The sequence below is a fragment of the Pinus tabuliformis genome, chromosome 4_2, assembly GCF_031772625.1.
Source record: "Pinus tabuliformis cultivar Carrire ecotype Pingquan chromosome 4_2, CPIR1, whole genome shotgun sequence".
NCBI classification, from domain to species: domain Eukaryota; kingdom Viridiplantae; phylum Streptophyta; class Pinopsida; order Pinales; family Pinaceae; genus Pinus; species Pinus tabuliformis.
The window spans coordinates 493,983,738-494,005,217 of NC_142304.1; the positions used below are offsets into that span (position 1 = coordinate 493,983,738).

At 38.2% G+C, this 21,480-nt stretch overlaps 1 protein-coding gene across 1 annotated transcript in view; it reads left to right on the top strand.

The window, feature by feature from the left end:
- Window positions 1–18,716, top strand: part of PA200 (proteasome activating protein 200) — a 212,571-nt gene extending 193,855 nt beyond the window's left edge. Inside the window, exons 32-35 of the mRNA XM_089428912.1 lie at window positions 17,484–17,608; window positions 17,742–17,834; window positions 17,933–18,086; window positions 18,204–18,716. Of these exons, the coding sequence (XP_089285038.1) occupies window positions 17,484–17,608; window positions 17,742–17,834; window positions 17,933–18,086; window positions 18,204–18,245 (414 nt within the window). The 3' untranslated portion in view covers window positions 18,246–18,716. The remainder of the gene's footprint in view (window positions 1–17,483; window positions 17,609–17,741; window positions 17,835–17,932; window positions 18,087–18,203) is intronic.
- The last annotated feature ends 2,764 nt before the right edge of the window (window positions 18,717–21,480 follow it).

Genomic DNA, 21,480 nt, shown 5'->3' on the forward strand with positions numbered 1-21,480 from the left:
TGATACCAAAGGTACATAGAAACAAACTTGGTGCTAGAAGTCGTAAGTGTATCTTCCTGGGGTATTCAAACACCTCTAAAGCATACCGCCTCTATGATGAAGTAAATAAAAAGTTTGTTGTATCTAGAGATGTAATTTTTCTTGAATCATCCAAATTTGACAATGTTGTTGAGCAGCAATTGATCGCTTGGATAGATTCGCAAAAACGAAATCATTTCAAGAATTTGATAATCAGATTCCACATCTTGAAGGGGGGATTCCTATACTAGATCAACATGTGGAATCTTCTTCTGAAGAACACTCTCCCCCGAATGAAACTCCAACAACGGATGATGCTTTAAGTGATGTAATTGATAGAATTGGGAGACTCAATCTTGATTCAGTCCCAACTCAATCAACAGAGCAACCTAGACCATCTCAGAAAGGTCCCCCAAAATGGCCGACAAAGACACTTGAAAGTGTTCATCCTGATGAAATTGGAAAAACAGGAACCAGAAATTCAAACCGACAAAATGGAGGTGATGTAGATGACTCTAATTCACCTGTTGATATGGATGTTACTTATGATTGTGAATTGAACTTCTCTACAGATTTTGAACCAACTTCCTTCAAAGAAGCTGCTTCTCATGATGAATGGAAAGAAGCGATGCAAAAGGAGTATGATGCTCTCATAAAGAATGGCACTTGGAAGCTGGTTGATCCTCCATTTGGAACCAAACCAATTGGCTGCAAGTGGGTCTACAAGAACAAGTACAAAGCTGATGGCTCACTTGACAAGCACAAAGCTAGGCTTGTGGCAAAAGGTTTTGCACAGAAGGAAGGGGTTGATTATGAGGAAACTTTTGCCCCCACAGCAAAATGGGCCACCATCCGGACACTCTTTGCACTAGCAGCTCAGAACGGTTGGAAAGTCCATCAAATGGATGTAAAAACTGTCTTCTTGAATGGAGATCTAAAAGAGAATGTTTTTATGTCCCAGCCTGAAGGATTTGCTGTGAAAGGACATGAACATAAAGTATGCAAACTTGTGAAGTCCTTGTATGGCCTCAAACAAGCACCACGAGCCTGGTATGAAAAACTAACTGAGCATCTTCTGAAACTCAACTTCAATCATTTTGATCTTGATGATGCAACTTTATTTGTCAAGAAAGTTGGCAAAACAGTTGTGTATCTTGTGGTATATGTAGATGATCTTTTAATGACAGGGAACAATGAAAGCTACATTGCATCCATAAAGAAGGAATTGGGGAAAAGTTTTGAAATGACTGATTTGGGCTATGTTCATTACTATCTTGGCATTGAAGTAACCCAACATCCAAAATCCATATTTCTTTCTCAAAAGAAATACATTGGAGATTTGTTAAGCAGATTTGGCATGACAGAGTGCAATCCTCTTTCTACTCCAATGGAACAAAACTTAAAGCTCACATCTGTTGAAGGAAAGGAATTTGAGGATGCAACAAAGTATAGACAGCTTGTAGGAAGTCTCATCTACCTCACTACTACCAGACCAGACATTTCATTTACTGTTGGAATCCTCTCCAGGTTCATGCAAAAGCCTTGTGAGGGACATTGGTCTGCTACAAAAAGAGTTCTAAGGTACTTGAAGGGAACTCAAGACCTTGGAATCAAGTATACACAGGTGGACGACTTCAGCTTGATTGAATACTCTGATTTAGACTTCGATGGAGACAAAGAAACTGGGGTATCTACTTCAGGATATGCTATGAGTCTTGGATCAGGAGCTGTCTCTTGGAGATCACGCAAACAATCAGTTCCAGCAAATTCCACAACAGAAGCAGAATACGTGGCAACAGCTGAAGCAACAAAAGAAATTGTGTGGCTCAGGAAAATTCTTGAAGATTTGCAGGTAAAACAAGTACAATCAACTCCACTCATGATTGATAACACCTCTGCAATAAAGTTGGCCAAGAACCCAAAGTTCCATGATCGAACAAAGCATATCAATACTAAATATCATCTGATTCGACATCATGTTGAGGCCAAAACAATCCATCTCCGTCATTGTTCCACAAATGAGCAAATTGCAGACATCTTCACCAAAGCACTTGGAAAGGAAAAGCTTGAACGGTTCAAAATGATGCTTGGACTCACCAACATCCCTTCAGATTAGGGGGGGAATGTTGACACCTAATCTTCATGATTGGGGGAATTTGTAAATAAATAAATTAGGAATGTGAACAGTCATCGGGAGATGAATTGAACAATCACTCCTATTGTATATAACAATAGTCTACCTATGGAATAATATATGAATCAGTTTTTTCTGCCTTTAGAGAGTTACTGCCTGGTCTGACATGGTATAAGAGGGCAAGTTGCCCAGTGCATGGCTCTATTAGAGGAGATTGGACATATTAAATTAGAATTGCAAAATCAGTTCACAAAATTTGAAGAAGACAAGACTAGGAAAAAGGAGATGATTATAGCATGGTATAAGAGGGCAAGTTGCCCCGTGCATGGCTCTATTAGAGGAGATTGGACATATTAAATTGGAATTGCAAAATCAGTTCACAAAATTTGAAGAAGACAAGACTAAGAAAAAGGAGATGATTATAGCATGTTTTCAGACTCCGGAGTCTAGAGGCCATTTAGAACCTTATTGATTATGTATTTTGTTGCCGATTTTGAAAATTTTTGATATATTCACCCTTACATAGCCAAGTCAACTGGTTTGTACTTAAATTCAACAACAATGAAATCTGAAAAAGTTTGTTAAACATTTTTAAGTTCGCTATTAACTATAACTATACAAATTTGCATGACGTATCTTGCATACAATTTATTATACAATGTTGAAACTTATCTTATTTTCTAAATTTTATTGTTATTAAAAGGTTATGTTAATAGCAATAAACATCCTGTCTTTGGTATTAATAATTAAACATCCTCTCTTTTTATTATTCATAGTATGCACGGTATCTTTATACCCATACGCGTCAAGCAAACACATAATAACACACTTCCTAACCTCTTATTACTTAATAATTTGACATTATTTAAAATCGGTTCTATATTAATTTTAATAATTGGGCACAACGATGCACAAAACATCCCGTGGAAAGTGTATCAATCAATCAGGATTTCGTCCAATTTGAGAATGAGTTGCACGAAACTGTGTTGATGACTCCACGGACTGTTGATATTTGGTTGTCTTTAATCATGGGTTGCAGCTATTGGAATATGTGTTGTAAGTTTGTAACCATCGAGGAAGTGAATTTTTGGAAGTATCATAGTAATTGCTCTGAGATTGACGCTTGAAACCTCCTCCGTTGCTCATTATGCCCTTCACTGAAGGCCTGTAGCGCCCTTGTGGAAAATGGTGCCGAATATACTTAAAAATTTGGCGAATTTAATACGGTCTTTTAAAGTTCGCCAAAATTTGAATTCCATTTTTTTAAGTCGGTGAATCTAATGATTATGTTACATGGTATATGCATGAGCAGAGTTAGCATATTTTGTCTCTGATGATGTGGAATTTTAATATTGAAAAAGTCGGGATTTTATTGTAAAAGTCGGGATTTTTTAAAATATGAATATTTTTTTATTTTTTAAATTTTGCCGACTTTTTCAAAAAACTCTGGACTTTAATGACTTTTTCAACTTTTGGACCCTTGCCGATTTAATCCCGACTTCGACTTTTTCCACATTGGTTGTAACCATCGAGGAAGTGAATTTTTGGAAGTATCATAGTAAGAGATTGACACTTGAAACCTCCTCCGTTGCTCATTATGCCCTTCGCCGAAGGCCTGCAGCGCCCTTGTGGCATATGGTGCCGAATATACTTAAAAATTCGGCGAATTTAATACGGCCTTTTAAAGTTCACCAAAATTTGAATTCCATTTTTTAAAGCCGGTGAATCCGATGATTATGTTACATGGTATATGCATGAGCAGAGTTAGCATATTGTGTCTCTGATGATGTGGAATTTTAATAAATATATGTTTTCTTAAAATTTAAACATTTTATGTATGTTTTAGTAAACCATCTAATTAAGATTAGATTGGTTCGAGTTGTTCTTAGTTTGAAGTGACCCTCGACTGATTTTGATTTGGAGTCCGAGTTTTAAAATGTTGGTTGGTAGCTTGCCAACCCCCACACAAATATTTTCAAACAACAGGTTGCTCACATGTACATGCCCATTCCCGCTTCCAGAATTTATCATGTGACCTTCAAGGAGAAAATCCATATTCTTAACTGTTAGGTCCACTTAGGATGTACAAAATACACAAAGATAATCATAGGAAAAGAAAGCTTTTTTCAGAAATTCAAATTTTCTTATGAAGAATTTTGAAGTGCTCTTCAGATCGAAGTGATTTATATAGAAAACAAGAGATTGGACAATGCCACACAGGTGACACATTTTGAGAATGGATGCTCAAAATTATAGTGATTGGTTCAGCAGGTTTTGTGTGTTCAGGGTTTTAAAATAGTTACTCTACCCAACCTAATGCTAGAAGGTAGCCAAAAATTTAATGGAAATTTTTTAGCATGTGCAAACAATGGACGATTTCTATTTTTTAACCTCAAATTTCTAGCGAAAGTAGTCATAGAAAAGGAAGTGAGAAGTGCCACCACGACGAAGCTTAGGCCAAATCTTATGCAAAAAATCGAGAGGCAGTAATGCTCCAAAGACCTTTAAATCGATGTTGGATCAAAGTCACCCAAGACAATGTTACTTGTTTCAGGGGTTTTATTCAGTAATTGATTGCGCCTTAAACTAAGGTTGTATTGAACAAAAACCATGTCATTCAACTGCTTTTGCTCCAAAGGGTTCCTCTTCTTAGTGTGTATACGCTCAAACACACTCCAATTTCGATCACACCCTGAAGCACTACATGTTTGGCTCAAAATTCGAATTGCAATTTTTTGCAATTGAGGGCATTCACTACCAAATTGTTGCCACCAATAAGTTGCAAAAAGGGTGGAAGGAAAAAAGTATTAGCAAATGAATTTGAAAGTTGAAACTTGGACTCAACAATTGCGAAATTTAAATTGAAATCAAATGAGTAAATTATTAATATAAGAATTTGCAAATTTTAAAAATTTTTAGCTGGGGGACTCTTTGCTCTATTTATTATAGCCATAGAAATTCCAAAGGTACCAATACTCACTAAAATTCAAGAGCTTGTTATGAATTTGATCTTGTCTTGGAATCTGGGACCATGTGCTTAATGCATTTATACAATCCCCCTAAAACTTCCCCATCAGCCTCAAAATTTGTAGTGTAATGGTACCTTCAAAATTCAGAAAATAAAATCATATTCATCAAGTCAATGTCGAAGTTTCTAAGTCTACTTAGTTAGAAACCTTCCATGCACTTTATCTGATTTATTCCTACCTACTTGTTATGTTACTTAACAAGTTATTTACAATGTAAATATTGAAAATAAACACTAGTGCATGCTCAATATATTATAGATCAACAATTGAAGGAAACAAAAACAATCATACCATATGACACCATTATTTTTGTACCAATGTCCCTGGAAAAACCCAATGTGGGAAAACGGTGCAACTATCTGAGGGTTTTCTTATTAAGAAATATCAGAGTACAATCTGGGTGCTGAAATTGGCCTATCCAACAAAGAATTTCCTTGGCAGTAATACCTCTCAGTTTGAGACAAATCTCCTCGCTGAAACCTTGGATAATCCTTTCGGCAACTCCTCAGCACCAATTTGCCCCAGAAACCCTAGCATCAGTGTTTTCTGGACTGCGTCAGTCCCTCTTTGCTCAGCGCTGGCCCTGTGTCACCCCGGATGGGTTTACATCAGCCTTAGGAGGCCCTGTGTCAGCCTTTTGGCCCTCTACGTCAGCAACGCTGGCCTCTCTGAGCCTCTACGCAACTCTCGGCTGCCTCTGTGTGAGCCCTGGCTGGCTCTGCGTCACTCTCCCCGGCTACTGCGCTGCTCTCCCGGCACTATCTCTGCCTCTTTGTCTCTCTTTATTCAATGCCCTTTAGCTACAACTCCTGATCACTAATTCTATCTCTCTTAGCAAACCCCGCTCTAGAGAATAGAATGACTAATCATCTGTTGGGTCCCTATAATACTAGTGATTACCCCATTACTATTGTAGTTATACCCCTTATTTATATTGTTGTGCCCCTATTACCCCCATATTGTTATTTCTATGCCCCATAGAATCCCTCTATTGTTATTTTTGTGGCTTTATATTATTATTGTTAGGTCGGCTGGATTATATTGTGACTCCTTAGACTCCTATATATAGAAAGGAGGTTTTGTCATTTGTATCATCCAAGAATTGTTCATTTATGTAATGTAAAGGAGGTTGCCCCCTCGAAGAGGCTGAATTCTAAGGCGTTGATCTATCTTTTCTATCTTTTCTTGAGCTGGTTTCATAACATCATCTGGTGTACTCTCCAAGTGACCCTCAAGCCTCCTCTTATACTTTTCTTGTTGACATATCAATGACCGAGATTAAGTCCCTAATCAACGGATAAGATTAGATATAGCTTGGTCCATGTCTTTTGGACCATTCTAACACAGTTTCATATTAATCCACATTAATATTTTAATTTCCCTAAGTTTAGACTTAGGGACTCCATTAAAAATATTAATTATTTTAATATCTCTTGAATTGTGTAGAATCTGCCAAACCCTATCTGGGTATTGGAGATCTCATGTGCCCCAACCTCTCCACCAATTTTCATGGCTATATCACATTCGATGCTACCCCAAATCTACACTCCCTCTTAGCGAGGACTATGCTCTAGCAATACTCTTCATTGAGTATTACTCTGATCATCCGACATTGGTCTCTATGTTGATGCTAGGCCTATTGTATCCTGTACTGCTGCCCATGGTTCTGCCACTCCCTCTGCATCCGTGCTGCTATTGGTCCTTTCTCCCACCACTGCATCCGCACTGCACCTCCTCTCATCATGTTGCATCGTGCTGCCTATTGTTGCACTGCAACTCAGTTACTGAGAAGTAAGTAACTGATCTCCCAACTCTAGTGCAACTCCCTCTCATCTGTTGTTGTTGCAAGTGAGAAGCATCCAAAATACTGTCCCTGCTACTGAAATGGGTTCTCCACCATACCCAAATATTTTCTGAAGTGGACGAACTTAGCTCTCCCTAGAGCTTTCGTGAGTATGTTTGCAACCTGCTCATCTGTGGGAACACACTGTTGTTTGACTGCTTTGCGCTGCATATAATCTCCTATAAAATGACACCAAATATATATGTGTTTTGACCTATCATGAAACACTGGATTTTCAGAGAGCTTGATGCAACTTTGATTATCGCAGTAGACACTAGTCGCCTCCATCCTCTGCCTAAACAAGCTTAATAACAACTTCAGAAGCCATATAGCTTTGCACGTAGTTGTGCTTGTTGCCATATACTCTGCTTCTGCAGAGCTCAGTGCTACTAACCTTTGCTTCTCGCTGCACCAAGAAACCATCCCTGATCCAACGCTGAAGCAATACCCAGAGGTACTTTTCCTGTCCACTGAAATGCCTACCCAATTTGCATCTGTGAACCCACATAGTTTGACGTCATCCGCTTTGGTGTATCTCAACCCATACTCAATTGTGTCATGCACATATCCCAAAATGTGCCTTGCTGTTGTCCAATGTACTCTCTTCGGTTTTGCCATAAACTGATTGAGGGTATTGACCGTGAAGCAAATATTTGGCCTAGTGTTGACCAAATACATGAGAGAATTGATAAGATGTCTATACAAGGTGGGGTCAACCTCTTTTTCATCTGATGCATCTATTTTCTTCCACTTAGAGATCATAAGTGTAGACATGGGTCTACAATCATGAATTCTGAATCTCTTCAGAATATCTGTAGCATATCTTCCTTGCCCAAGGAAGATCTCCTCGTCCTTCTGCCACACTTCCAATCCGAGGAATAATGCATCATTCCCAAATCCTTCATATCAAACTCTGTTGCCAGATTCCTCTTGTAGTCCTCTATGAGCCTTGATGACCCTGTCAGAAAGAGATCATCCACATACAATACTAAGATGAATGACTCATCCTCTACCATCAAATAGTAAAGGTTGGGATCTGCGTCACTCTTGACGAATCCCATCTGCTGCAAGTAGTTGTCAATTTGACCATACCATGCCCTAGGAGCTTGCTTGAGCCTGTATAAAGCTTTCTTTACTCTGCACACATGATTGCGCCTCTCATGAGTCTCAAAGCCCTATGGTTGTTCTATGTACACCTCTTCCTTTGTCACCCCATTCAAGAATGTTGTCTTGATGTCCATCTGGTGAATCTGCCACCTCATATGTGCTGTTAGGGATATAATTGATTGGAAAGAAGTGTATTTGGCAACTGGGGCAGAGGTCTCCTCATAATCTATTTCTTCTTTTTGCGCATACTGTTGTGTTACATGCCTCTGCCCATAGAAACCTGGGCAAATCCTGGTTATATAACATTGCTTTTGTAGCCCCAACTATGGTTTTGTTTTTCTGCTCCGCTACACCATTTTGCTATGGATTATATGGAGTTTCCACTCTCTTCTGATGCTTTCCTTGACACAAAAATCTGCGAAGTCTTTATCAATATACTCTTCACCATTATTTGAGCGACTTACTTTGATCTTCTTCTTTGTTGCATTCTCCATGAGAGCCTTAAACTCTTTGAAACGATAAAAAACCTCATCCTTGGTCTTTAGGAAGTAGATCAAGGTTTTCCTGGAATGGTCATCAATAATGGTGACGAAATATTCGACCCCACTGAGAGCTCTAGTGGACATCAAACCACAAATATCCGAGTGCATATGTCCTAACACACCATCTGCGCTGCTGTCACTTCTTGGGAATGTTGCCTTAACATATTTACTAAGCACACACCCTCTGCATACATCATCGTGTTTCATGCCAAGTTTTGGAACCCTTGTTATTGTCTCCCTGAGCATCTTGAGTGCTCCATGATGTAAATGTCCCATTCTCCTATGCCATAGCTCATTCAGTGCCTTCCCATTGCTACTGTCACTGCTTACCAGTGCCATTGGAGAAACAAGCTGCAACCTATACAATGTTAGGTCTCTATACTACTAGCGTAACCCCTTATTGTTATTAGTGAAACCCCCTTATTGTATTATTGTGCCCATATAGTCCCCATGTTGTTATTATTATGCCCCATAGAAACCCACTATTGTTATTGTTGTGCCCCTACAATATTATTGTTATGTAGGCTCTGATTGTATTGGGACCCTTTAGACTCCTATATATAGAAAAGAGGTCATGTCATTTGTATCATCCAAGAATTGTTCATTTGTGTAATGTAAAGGAGGTTGCCCCCTCGAAGAGGCTGATTTTTAAGTTGTTGATCTATCTTTTCTAACTTTTTGTGAGTTGGTTTCATAACATTTGGTATCATAGCTTTGGATTCTAGGGTTTTGCTGCTCCAAATATGTCATCGTGGCATATTCGCTATAACTTTTTCTCTATGAAGTTTCAAAAGCTAAAAAAAGGACCTATTTGAGCCGAAATCTTTTGGAACCTCGGGTCTATATTTTAGATCTTGTCTCGCTATATTTTTGGAGATATGATCTGAGGAAGTTAGGGTTTTCACAAGCTCCAAAATTCCATCTCAAACAAGTCATCCTGGAATTTTCGCTATAATTGTTTTTCTACAAAAGTTCAGACTTTGAAATTAAAACCCATTTAAGCAGAAATCTTGGTGAAGCTCGAGGCCGAATTTCAGAGCTTGTTTCGCTACATTTTTGGAGATATGGTCCAAGACATTTAAGGTTGCTACAGGCTCTCGAATTACATTCCAAACATGTGACCTTGAGAAAATCGTCATAACTTTCTCTCTGAGCATCAGATTGAAATTTTGTAAGAAGTTACAGAAAGAGGATGAACTGTACTTTTCTGTGTATTGTTTTCAGGTCCAAAGGTCAAAACAGTGACACGTGGCACTTCGTACAAGTTTGCTCTACTGAAAAAGTATATAATCAGGTCATCTTGGGAGATTGGGCATAACTCTTTCTTGGAGAATCCAATTTCGATCAGACTGGTGGCATTGGAAATAGGACGCAGAGGGCTACTGCAGGTCGCAAGTTCAGACCTTGGAGATCCGAAATTTCAGAGATACAACAGATTCAAGATCGAGCTACTAAAAGCAAGAAAAAGAATGACTCGAATCAAGAAAATAGAAATACCTAGTAAGAAAAATTGGATGGATGATTTGAAGAATGCGATCAAAGCTAAGATAAATAGTTTTATATGTTCCATGGAAGCTAATATCGATGGTAGGGAAGAAATTTGAAGAAAGGCATGGAAGATTTGAGGAAAGACACGGAAGGTTTGAAGGAAGGTGAGATAAAGTTGCTACAAGAAAGGCCTCCTAATGGCGAAAAGGTAGTAGAGGAAACTCATGATGAGAAAAAAATAAATGTTAATCATGATTTCATAGAATCTAACATTGGATTGAAGACCCACCATATTTCAAAGATGAATACGAGGAAGTTTGATGGCAAGGATCCCATAACATGGATACTACAAATGGAGAAATATTTTAATCTCCATGATGTGCAACTGTTACAAAAGGTATGTATTGCATCTTTATATTTAGAACCAAATCAATTTTTATGATATAAAGGGCTTGTTCTCGTAAACGACTTGTCACCTAGTCAATTTTCACGGAGGAAATGATAGAACAATATGAGGATACAAAGAGCAACACCTTCTTTAGCCAATTTATAAATCTCAAACAAAAGGGTTCAATGGCAGAGCACATTGAGGTTTTCCAAAAATTGAATATAAGGTTAAATGATATTCCAGAGAAGCAGAGGATTGATGTCTTTATAGGGACTTTAAAGGATAACATTCAACATGAGGTTCGCCTTTGGGAACTTGATTCATTGGAGAATGTGTTGAAGTTTCTAAGTTTACTTAGTTAGAAACCCTCCATGCACTTTATCTGATTTATTCCTGCCTACTTGTTGTTTTCCTTAATAAGTTATTTACAGTGTAAATACTAAAAATAAAAACTAGTGCATGCTCAACATATTACAAATCAACGACTAAAAAGAAACAGAAAGAAACACACCATATGACACCATTATTTTTGGAGTAATGTCCCCGAAAAAATCCATTGTGGGAAAATCGGTGCAACTATCTGAGGGTTTTCTTATTAAGCAATTTAAAATACAATCTAGGTACTGAAACTGGCCTACCCAACAGAGAATTTCCTTGGCAGTAATCCCTCTCAATTTTTGACAAATCTACTGGCTGAAACCCTGGATAATCCTTCCGGTAGCTACTCAGCACCAATCTGCCCTAGAAACCTTAGCATCTGCCTAATCTAGACTGCATCAGCCTCTTCTAGCCCAACGCTGGCACTGTGTCAACCTATCTTTGCCTGCGTCAGCCCCAGGAGGCCCTGCGTCGGCTCTCTGAGCCTCTGCGTCAGCTCTCTGAGCCTCTGCGTCAGCTCTCTGAGCCTCTGCGTCAACTACTCTGGCCCCTCTGGTGCTCTGCGCAACACTTAGCTGCCTCTGCGTGGCTTTGCTTGAGCATTAGATGCTCCTGCGTCTCTCTCTCTGGCTGCTCTGCTGCTATCCCGACACTATCTCTGCCTCTCTGTCTCTATGTACTCAATGCCCCTCAGCTGCTCTTCCGATCATTGATTCTATCTCTCTTAGCAAACCTCGCTCTGGAGAATAGAATGACTGATCACTCTGGTGTATTCTCCAAGTGACTCTCAAGCCTCCTCTTATACTTTTCTTGTTGACATCTCAACGGCCGAGATTAAGTCCCTAATCAACGGCTAAGATTAGATCTGGCTTGATCCATGTCTTTTGGACCACTCTAACACAAATTCATATTAATACACATTAATATTTTATTTTTCCTGAGTTTAGACTTAGGGACTCCATTAAAAATATTAATTATTTTAATATCTCCTGATCTGTTTAGAATTTGCCCAAACCCTTTCTGGGTATTGGAGATATCATGTGCCCCAACCTCTCCACCAAATTTCGTGGCTAGAGCACATCTGATGCTACTCGAAATCAATAGAAGGCATACAGGTTGGCAAGAAAAATTGAAAGCAAAATTATGGCAACAAGGAAGCCTACCACTCATAACTATAAAGATGGAAGTGTTGTTGCTCCTAGCGTTTCAACACCTACAAGGTTGAGACCACAACAATTGGAAGAAAAAAGAGAAAAAGGGTTTTGTTACAATTGTGATAGAAAATACACTAAAGGCCATAAGTGTGCTGAGAAGAAATTAATTTACATAGATGGGGAAGAGGAGCAAGAAAAGGAACAATAAACATCAAAAGAAGAGGATATACAACATGAACCAATCCCAGAGAAAGAAGAAATGAATCTGACCATGTCTTGTAATGCATTGACAGGAATTACCACTCCTCAAACTCTCAAGATAGAAGGGCATATCAAGAAGAAAAATGTAACAATGTTGATTGATTTGGGTAGTACCCATAATTTTGTTCATTGTAAGATAGCCAAGGAATTGAATTGCTTACTATATCCAGCACCAGAGTGTCAAGTAATGGTTGCAAATGGAGGAACCATAAATTGCTCTGGAAAGTTCCATAATATCAAGCTATCCATGGGAGAATATGTATTGAATATCCAAATTCTTTCCATTCCAATGGGTGGTGCTAATGTTGTGGCTGACTTTGAGGTCCTGATTGTGGCTGTTGTTTGGGAGCAAGTAACTCCTCCTCAGGTACTGCAATCTGCTCATGCTCTAAGGAAACTCTCAGAGCCTGATCCTCTTGGAATCTCACATCTCGCCTGAGAACTATCTTCTTAAGTCCTAGAAGAGACACCCTGTATGCCTACGATGTCTCATTATACCCCACAAAGATACCCTTCTCTGTTGTGGCATCCAACTTCTTCCTATTATCTTTGGACACATGATAGTAGATCTTTGTGCCAAAGATTCAGAAGTTTGAAACATCAAGCTTCTTTCTTGTGAAAGCCTCCTCTAGTGTAGCTCGTCCAAGCACCCTGTGTGGACTCCTGTTCTGTAGAAATACAACAGTGTTGCATGCTTCTGCCCATAAGAACCTAGGCAGATCCTAATCATGCAACATAGCCCTAGCTACTCCAACAATGCTCATGTTCTTCCTCTCAGCCAACCCATTCTGCTGAGGGTTATGCGGTGCTATCAACTCTCTCCTAATACCTTCTTTTGCACAAAAATCCTTGAAGGCATTGGAGATATATTCTCCACCATTGTCACTTCTCACTGCCTTGATTTTCTTCCCAGTCTGCTTCTCTACTAAGGCCTTAAACTCCATGAAGTTGTCTAAGACCTCATCTTTCTTTTTCATGAAATAAATCCAAGTTTTCTGAGACAAATCATCAATGAAAGTAACATAATACCTATGCCTCATCTGTGATGGAGAAGAAAAGGGCCCACACACATCTGAATGCACCAACTCCAAAATCCCTTTCGCTTTGCTATCTTGACAATGGAAAGAAGACTTGGCAAATTTGCCAAGCTTGCATCCTTTGCACACTCCACTCTTGTCAAGACCTCCTACTGGCAATCCTGTGGCAATCTACTGAAGAATCTTCAGTGCCCCATGATGTATGTGCCCCATGCGCCTATGCCAAAGCTCACCAACATCTGCACATCCTACCTTGCCGCTCAAGGTTGCATCTGTCTCCACTTGCAACTTGTAGAGATTCTTCACCTTGGCACCTATCTGCTTCACTGCTCTTGAAGCTAGATGCTTGAGGTAAGCCTTACCTTTGCTGAAGGGGACATCATATCCTTTATCCTCAAGAACAACTACTGAAACCAGGTTCTTCATTAGCCCTGGAACATAGAGAACATCAGTGAGATGAAGAGGGCTCCTAGACTCCCTCTCAAAGCTAACAGTACCCACTCCCTTAGGAGCGTACTTGCCCTCATCTCCCAGCTCAATCTGAAACTGCATGCTCTTCTCCTTCATCTGGCTAAAGTACTCATTGATCCCGATCATATGGAAAGAGGCTTCTGAATCAATATACCACGTATTGCTCCCTACTGAGCTTTCCATGCAAGCTATCAATGAGAAAACTTTCTCAAACTGAGAGGCAAACTCATCTACCTCGGCTGATGTAACTACATGCTCCTTATTTGACCCCTTCTTCTTCCAGTTAAGACACTTAGAAGCATAGTGTCCAAAAGTAATGCAATGGAAGCATTTGATCTTACTCAGATCCAACTTCTTCTTATCACCCTCTTGATTGTTCTCGCTCTTCCCTTTGCCTTTCTTGCCTTTGGCTTTACCTGCAAGAGAAAGGTTTTCCTCCTTCTCAACCTTGGAACCCTTGCCACTGCTGTTAGAAGTCTCAACTAATCTGAGCCTTAGCTCCTCCTAAGCGAAGTTACTCCATAGGCATTCCTAGTCCAGCGGTTGCTCTTGTTTAGTAATACTTTGAATGAAGGTATGCCAATCTTTGGTAAACCCATTCAGAGCCACACACACTAGCTTTGTGTCCACGAGTTTTTCTCCAACAACTGCTAGCTCATCACGGACTTCCTGAATTCTGGTGAGATAGGCAGTTACACTCTCACCCTTCTGCATCTTGATTGTCCTCAGCTTCTCTTTGAGGACCATCTTCCGGTTCTTGGAAGGATTCTAGTAGAGCTGGACTAAGGAATCCCACATTTCCTTAGTTGTATCTTTAGCTGCAACATGTGGGACTACATGATCCCGAAGTCCATCTAGGATCATCCTCTTGGTCTTGGCCATTTGCCTTTGGAAAAGCCTCAACTCGTCTGGATCTGAAGGTGCTGCAACACCTTTCTCAGTGAATTCCTTCAGCGAAAATCTGTCCAGCAAGAACAATATCTGGACCTTCCAAACACCAAAATTTGAAGCGCCATCCAGTCTATCCTACTCTCGTAGTCCTAATCCTGTGTGAGTTTTCATCTTTCAACCTTGAAGACTATGTGTTGATGGATTTTTGTTCACTGCTCTGGTACCATGTAGAATTTCCTTGAAGTTTTGATCTGCTAATATGAACAATCTGAAAATGATTTTTCTTTTCACATAGACTCAAAATTTCTCTACCAAATAGTAGTGGAATAGAATAGAAGTAAAAGACACAATTTCACACAATAAACAACACAATTTTTCTAGGGAACCCAACTAGGAAAACCCTCGCTTGCTTTAGAATTTTATTGAGGAAAAATGAGCAATAGATCTCATACAAATACAAGCTTGTTTCAATCTGAAAATACAATGATTCTCCTGCCTGTCCTAGGCCTGAAACCCCTGCTTGATCCTTGATCTTCTTCCTCCTTGTATGTGCACTAGAGGCTCTGATTTCCTTGTGCAATTCCTTAGGAAATAGCCTCCTATTTCCTAGCGTAGCCCGAGCTCCTATTAAATAGGGAATTTCCCTATTTCTATGCGCACTCCAAGAGGAAATTGCTCTCCACAATAACTCGCACAAGAAAACTCCTTGGCACCTTTCTTCACAAGCTCACACAAAAATTATGATCCATTTGTGTGCCTTCGATCTCCTTATAAGCTCTTCGATTAGGCTATTGTTAGTGAGTTTCTAAATTAGGAAGTCAAACTGGAGCTTTTCTAGTTAACAAACATCAACACAACTAGTTAACAGAAGGCTAACTCCACTTGTTCCTTCGGTGCCTAATTTAAGTCACACTAGAGGATAGATAACTCGATCCTCCACAAATTTAAACTAGTCAAACTGCTTCTTGAACTCGTCCACATCTCTAGAACTTGCGCATGCTTAAGAAGATCAGAAAATTGATTTCTTGAATTTAGGCACAATCAAAGAATCCATTACTACGCTACTTTTCAACACTATGTACCTATAGGATAGAGGATGGACAGAGGCACTTGTGTATAGTTTTACAATCCTCATCAAGTCAACAATTTATGGGGCATTTACCTAGGGAATTGAATATATTTGTTGTGGTGGATGGCGTGAGGACAAGGGTCATAGGTGGCCTTGCACAAGATTTGTGATAAAAAATCGTGTTTGGTAGTAGCGAGGGAAGGGGAAGTGAAAAACTAGGACAAAACAATCCTTGGTAAGAGAGAGAAATAAACAAGCATGATTTCTTTTGGTTTGCTTGCACTTGTTAAGTAATCCTTAGGTATATGTTGGCTGGGTTATTTGTTCCTTTTTTTTTCCTTGTAAGCATCATTTATTCTACTATTTCCTATTCACAACATCCTTTAACTATTGACCTTGATTTGCATAATTGAAGGTTTTGTTATCATTCTTACTTAGTGTTATATTGTAACATGTCGAAAGTGTAGAAGAGTACATGAAATCCATAACAACTAATGTTGCATGTTTCAAGTTTCAACTAATCTTCCATCTAACACGTATCATTTTGCCCTTTTCTAATATGGTTTTCGTAGTTCTTTTTGTTATTGGTCCATTGTAGAGAAACCCTAGTGTTCAGGTCCACAAATAGCCCCAAGGGTTGGCTCAATTGGTTGATCCATCTGTCCAAGGCATTTTGCCAATGGAGAGGCCATAGGTCATAGGTTAAAATCCTGTCAAGTCCCTTGGGATTTCCAACTTCTATTGTGTCCGGTAATTGAGCTGGCCTCCTGAAAATTCCAGGAAAAGGGGGGGATCCTACAAGGTTTAAAGAAAATTATTATTTCATCCTAAAGGGTTAGCTCCATGGTTGTTGCCAATATTGGTGGGCATTTGACTAGTTCCATGTCGGCAGGTTCTGGTTAAATCCCCTTGGGTGAGGGGCACAAACCTATGTTGAAGGGTTTACAAGGGATGTCATCCACAAATGTGGGGAAACATCCCTTGGGATTTCCAATGAGGTTTTTCTTGGAATAAAAGGTCCAGGTCCCTGGAGATCAATATTTCTTTTATAATTAGAACACCAGAAATCTCTAGGAACCCCATTTAGTATTCCCTTTTGTTCCGCAAGTCATCTCCACAGTTTTTCTCAGATGCATTTTTTTTGCCCTGTCACAGAAGATTTCTCAGTATTCTCATATTTTGCCATGTTACAGAAATTTTCTTAGTATTCTTATTTTTTGCCTTGTTGGACACAAATTTGCAGTGCTGCTTTAAACTACCTTCTATGGTGATCTAATAAAATGTCTATAGCTTATCCTGTCACTCACAATGATGAATAATGGTTGCACACCCACAAAATTTATACCTCCATTTAAGGAAGGATATTTATGGAGTCAATACTAGAAGAGTTGATGTTGTTTCTTTTGTTGTGTGGTGATAAAGAATGAATTAGCACAATGCTGGCTGTCAATAAATGACAATTTTACCCTAACGCTGTGATGCTGAGCTTGAGTCTTCCAGTTCTGGGATGAAGAATGTTATGCATGTAGTAGCAAGTTTTAAAGGTTTTGCTTCTGACAGATTATCATGAATACATAGTTAAGTAGGAATCATGATATTTGGAGTTTATGGTGAGACAGAGGAACTATGGTGAAAAGTAAATCAATTAACATTTTACTTTCTGGGAAACTCAGGTTAGAGAGCAAGCAACCTCTGTGCTTTCAGGTTTAATGAGAGGAAGTGATGATAAATTGGTGAAGCTTTTTCGTGAGAATTCATTCAAAGATGCAATTTTGCTACAAAAGAGGAACAAGACAAGGTAACATTTTGCAACATCCTTGACATCATCAAACTTTCCCAATACCATCATGCTTTGTGATGTATTATTAATATTGGTTACCATGCTGTGCATCCTTCTACTAATATGTGTCAATTCAATTACTGTTATTCAGGTTGCCAGAAAATGGCCTATCTTTAGCTGCTAGGCATGGCGTGGTGTTAGCTTTGGCATCTTCAATATTATCAGTGCCATATGACCTGCCAAGGTGAATCCTTGAAATTTGTGAATAACATGCTTAGTTGCAAATTAATGTCCTTTAACTTGATTCAATGTTAACATAGACCTTCCTGCACTAAAATGCAGTTGGCTCCCTGATACTATAACTTTATTGGCACACTTCATTGGAGAACCATCACCGATAAAATCAACTGTAATGAAAACAATTGCTGAGTTCCGAAGAACACATGCAGACACTTGGGCCATCCAAAAGGATTCCTTCACTGAAGACCAACTAGAGGTATGGAATCTTTAATGAAGAGATGCAAATTTGTTCATTGCAATGATTCATGTCTTTCAAGTAGAGTTTGTAGCTTTTGCAATGGTCATATGGTGATTGTTCACTTTTTGTCTGCAGGTTTTAGCTGACTCATCATCATCGTTGTCATATTTTTCATGATTGAAAAATAGATTGAACTCGACTAGTATTTTGCAATTAAGGAGGTCTTCTAAAACTTTGCCAGCGATCAATAAAAATGAATAACCATATCGCACCAGCATTATTGCAGCTGAAAATGGAGCTGTGGGCATTACAAATATTTTTCTATTCGTACATTAACACTTTAGCAGATACTGAAGATCATCTATCAAATTTGCAATTAAGCCTGTGAGAGCATTTTTGGGTTCCATATTTTTTTGTGTGATCCTAATTGGTTTGAAAGTGATCACATGTAATAATAAAGATCTCATCCCCATAGCTGTTAGAAAGCTTTTTCTAGGGGTGGGTTCACCAGATCTTAAATCTTATATTTTCAAATACAGACTGTTATTAATGTGGAGAAGCAAACTAGATTTGAATGTTTTCAATCCTTGTACATCTAACAACTTGACGACTCCCATTTGGCTAAAGAGCTTTCCTTTCTGAATTCAACTTTTTCTCAGACATCTTATTCTTCTGCTCCAGAAGTTGACAAGTATGGGTACAAGATGAAAATTCATTCCTGTGTAAAACAAAAAATTCACTCTTAGTCAAAATACTATTGATTTAAATTTAGCAACTATTGTACGTGTAATTGTGTTATTCTGCTTCAGCCTTAGTGTTTTCGTATTCTTCAGTTTACTTTTGAAGTTGCAGAAATTTGGAGTCAAAGGCATCATCACAAATTGCAAGATGATGAAAGATTTTTTGTGAGACCTTCATATTGTTCAGGCATTAAGAAATCAGCAGATATAAAGAAAACATCATTTGCATCAATCTCACATGAATGTTGTAGATTGACATCAGTTATGTTGGGGTTCACTCTCATTAAATATGAAATTGGACAAGGGATTAGTTGTTCTTTCAATGGTCATCCCATGTTTGATTGCAGTGAGATGCAAGGAAGCCGTCTCATCACCATCTAATAGGTACTTTCAGTGGAAGCAATTTGTAGATGGATGAAGTCAGGGATGATACAATCATTTTGAAACAGCAGTCTCTGCTTCTCTATTTTCACACACTACAACTCATTGACCTTGAAAATCTCTGATTCATCTCCATGTACATTTAGCTGATATGTGACAATTTTTATTAGTCAATGGATCAAATGCTTTCTGGCTATACATGTTCTTGGTTATCTATCATTTCTCCTGTGTAAAATGCAACACAAAATTGCCTTGCCAGCATATTGTAATAAATCACCATGCCAAAACTCACTGCTTGTCTTGTAAAGAATCCTCTAATGCCAAAGTGAGGAGAATTATCATGATAGGCATGGTAATTTTGTGATATATGTTCTGCTAAATTTTCCTTATTTATTTCACATTGCCACCATGAATTTATCCCATATGTACTGTACATGGGAAATTTGAGGCCAAGATTCTGCACACAAGCGTTACAGATTGTTATCTAGTCTGCGTTGTTCAACTTACTTGTAGCATATGGGCTCCATGGTCCATAATTGTAGAGGCTGACATGGTGCAGGTCAATTTCTGAAATAACAAGCCGACTTTCTACCGGTTAGCATGGTTTTCGGGTAGTCCAGGACTTGGGTTGCAGCTGCAAAGTGATTCAGGCCAAAAATCTCACATGTGGGTGAGATTTATTATTTTTTATGCCCGACTGCTAATTTATGTAAGTTGATGCGTGAATGCTAATTTATGTAAGTTGATGCCTGAATGTGTATGACAGACTTCAATCTACAAAGGCCCACATCTATTGTGTAGGCTAGATTCATAGGTGGCATGCTTAACACTGTGCGCGCGCATGTCATTCTGGTTTTCTTTTCGAAGTATTTTATTATAAATCTATATAAAATATTTTATAATTTTTAAAAATGAAATTGGTATAAAAATAAAATAAAATCATATAATTAGCCTTTAAATATAATATTTACAAAAATAAATATTAGATGAATAATATTAAAATTAACGTTATATAAATATAAATATATAATATTTTAAAATAAGGATTGATTTAATAATATTAAATGGCTATTAAACTTACTTTATCATTTTTTTATATATTTGAAAATAAATTTAAAAAATAATTACAATAAATAACCGTACAAACTTTCCCTATAACCTCATATGATTTAAAGTTCATGATATGATTATTATATTTATATTAAAAGACTACTGCACTTTATATATATAAGAGAATTATTTAGAATAAATAAATGTTCAACTTTACCTCATAACATCATATAAATTAAATCTTATAACATTATGATTAAACAAATTACAATTATAATATGGCTAACCTTGGAAAAGTATTTATGGCAAGTCAAATTCTGTTGATTTTTCCATTATCATGTGACTTTTCTGCTGACTTTTTCTTTCTGGAATTTTTCCATTTGTTATTGACGTCGAACAGTTTTACACACGAATCTCCATGTATTCGGATTTGAATGTGTCTCCAATTTGGGGATCCGTGGATCCAGCCACTAGCCTGGATGGATCCGATAACAATTTCTTTTATCGAAGTCTTTAGTAATTTTTTTTTATCGAAATCTTTAGTAGATTTAGGTGTTGAGGTTCACAAATGAAAAAATGGAATTGAATGGAACCAAAACAAAACCAAATTTTCCAGTAAATCCCAAGATAGCTCTAGTGCACTTGAGAGGGAGAAACATGCCCAAGTACAAGCATCCTACAAAAGAAATGTACAAGTGCGCATAAAAGAAAGAACTACCATGATTAAAAGAAGGAAAAGATAGGAAATAACCTTAGTGCACTTGGGGGAGAGAATTATGTTACAAAAATAGTACCAAGTACAAGTGTTCTTAATGACCTAACATGATTCCCTTGATTTAACTTAATGAGAAATATAGTTAAAGTGACTTTATAAGATTTAAAGTCATAAAGTGATTTTTTGATTAATTAATGAAAATAGTACTTAGGGGATAGAGTGACTTATGGATCAATGAAAAATTAAATCCACACCTTTGATCTCAATGGCTAAGATTTAATCTCAACCATTGGAATTTATGGTTAGGTCTCTCCTCATTATTAGAGAACAGGGAAAGCAAAGGGGGAAAGACATCATTTGCATATTTTCTTCATGAGTTTTGGAGAAGAGGAGGTGGCTAAGAGGATGAAGTACAATAGATGGAGAGTATTGTAGATACAATAACAAGGCTATAGGGAAAAATTCCAAGGTAGAATCTAAGCACGTTAGCATGAATTTTGAGAAAATTCAGTGTGTTTATTGTGGC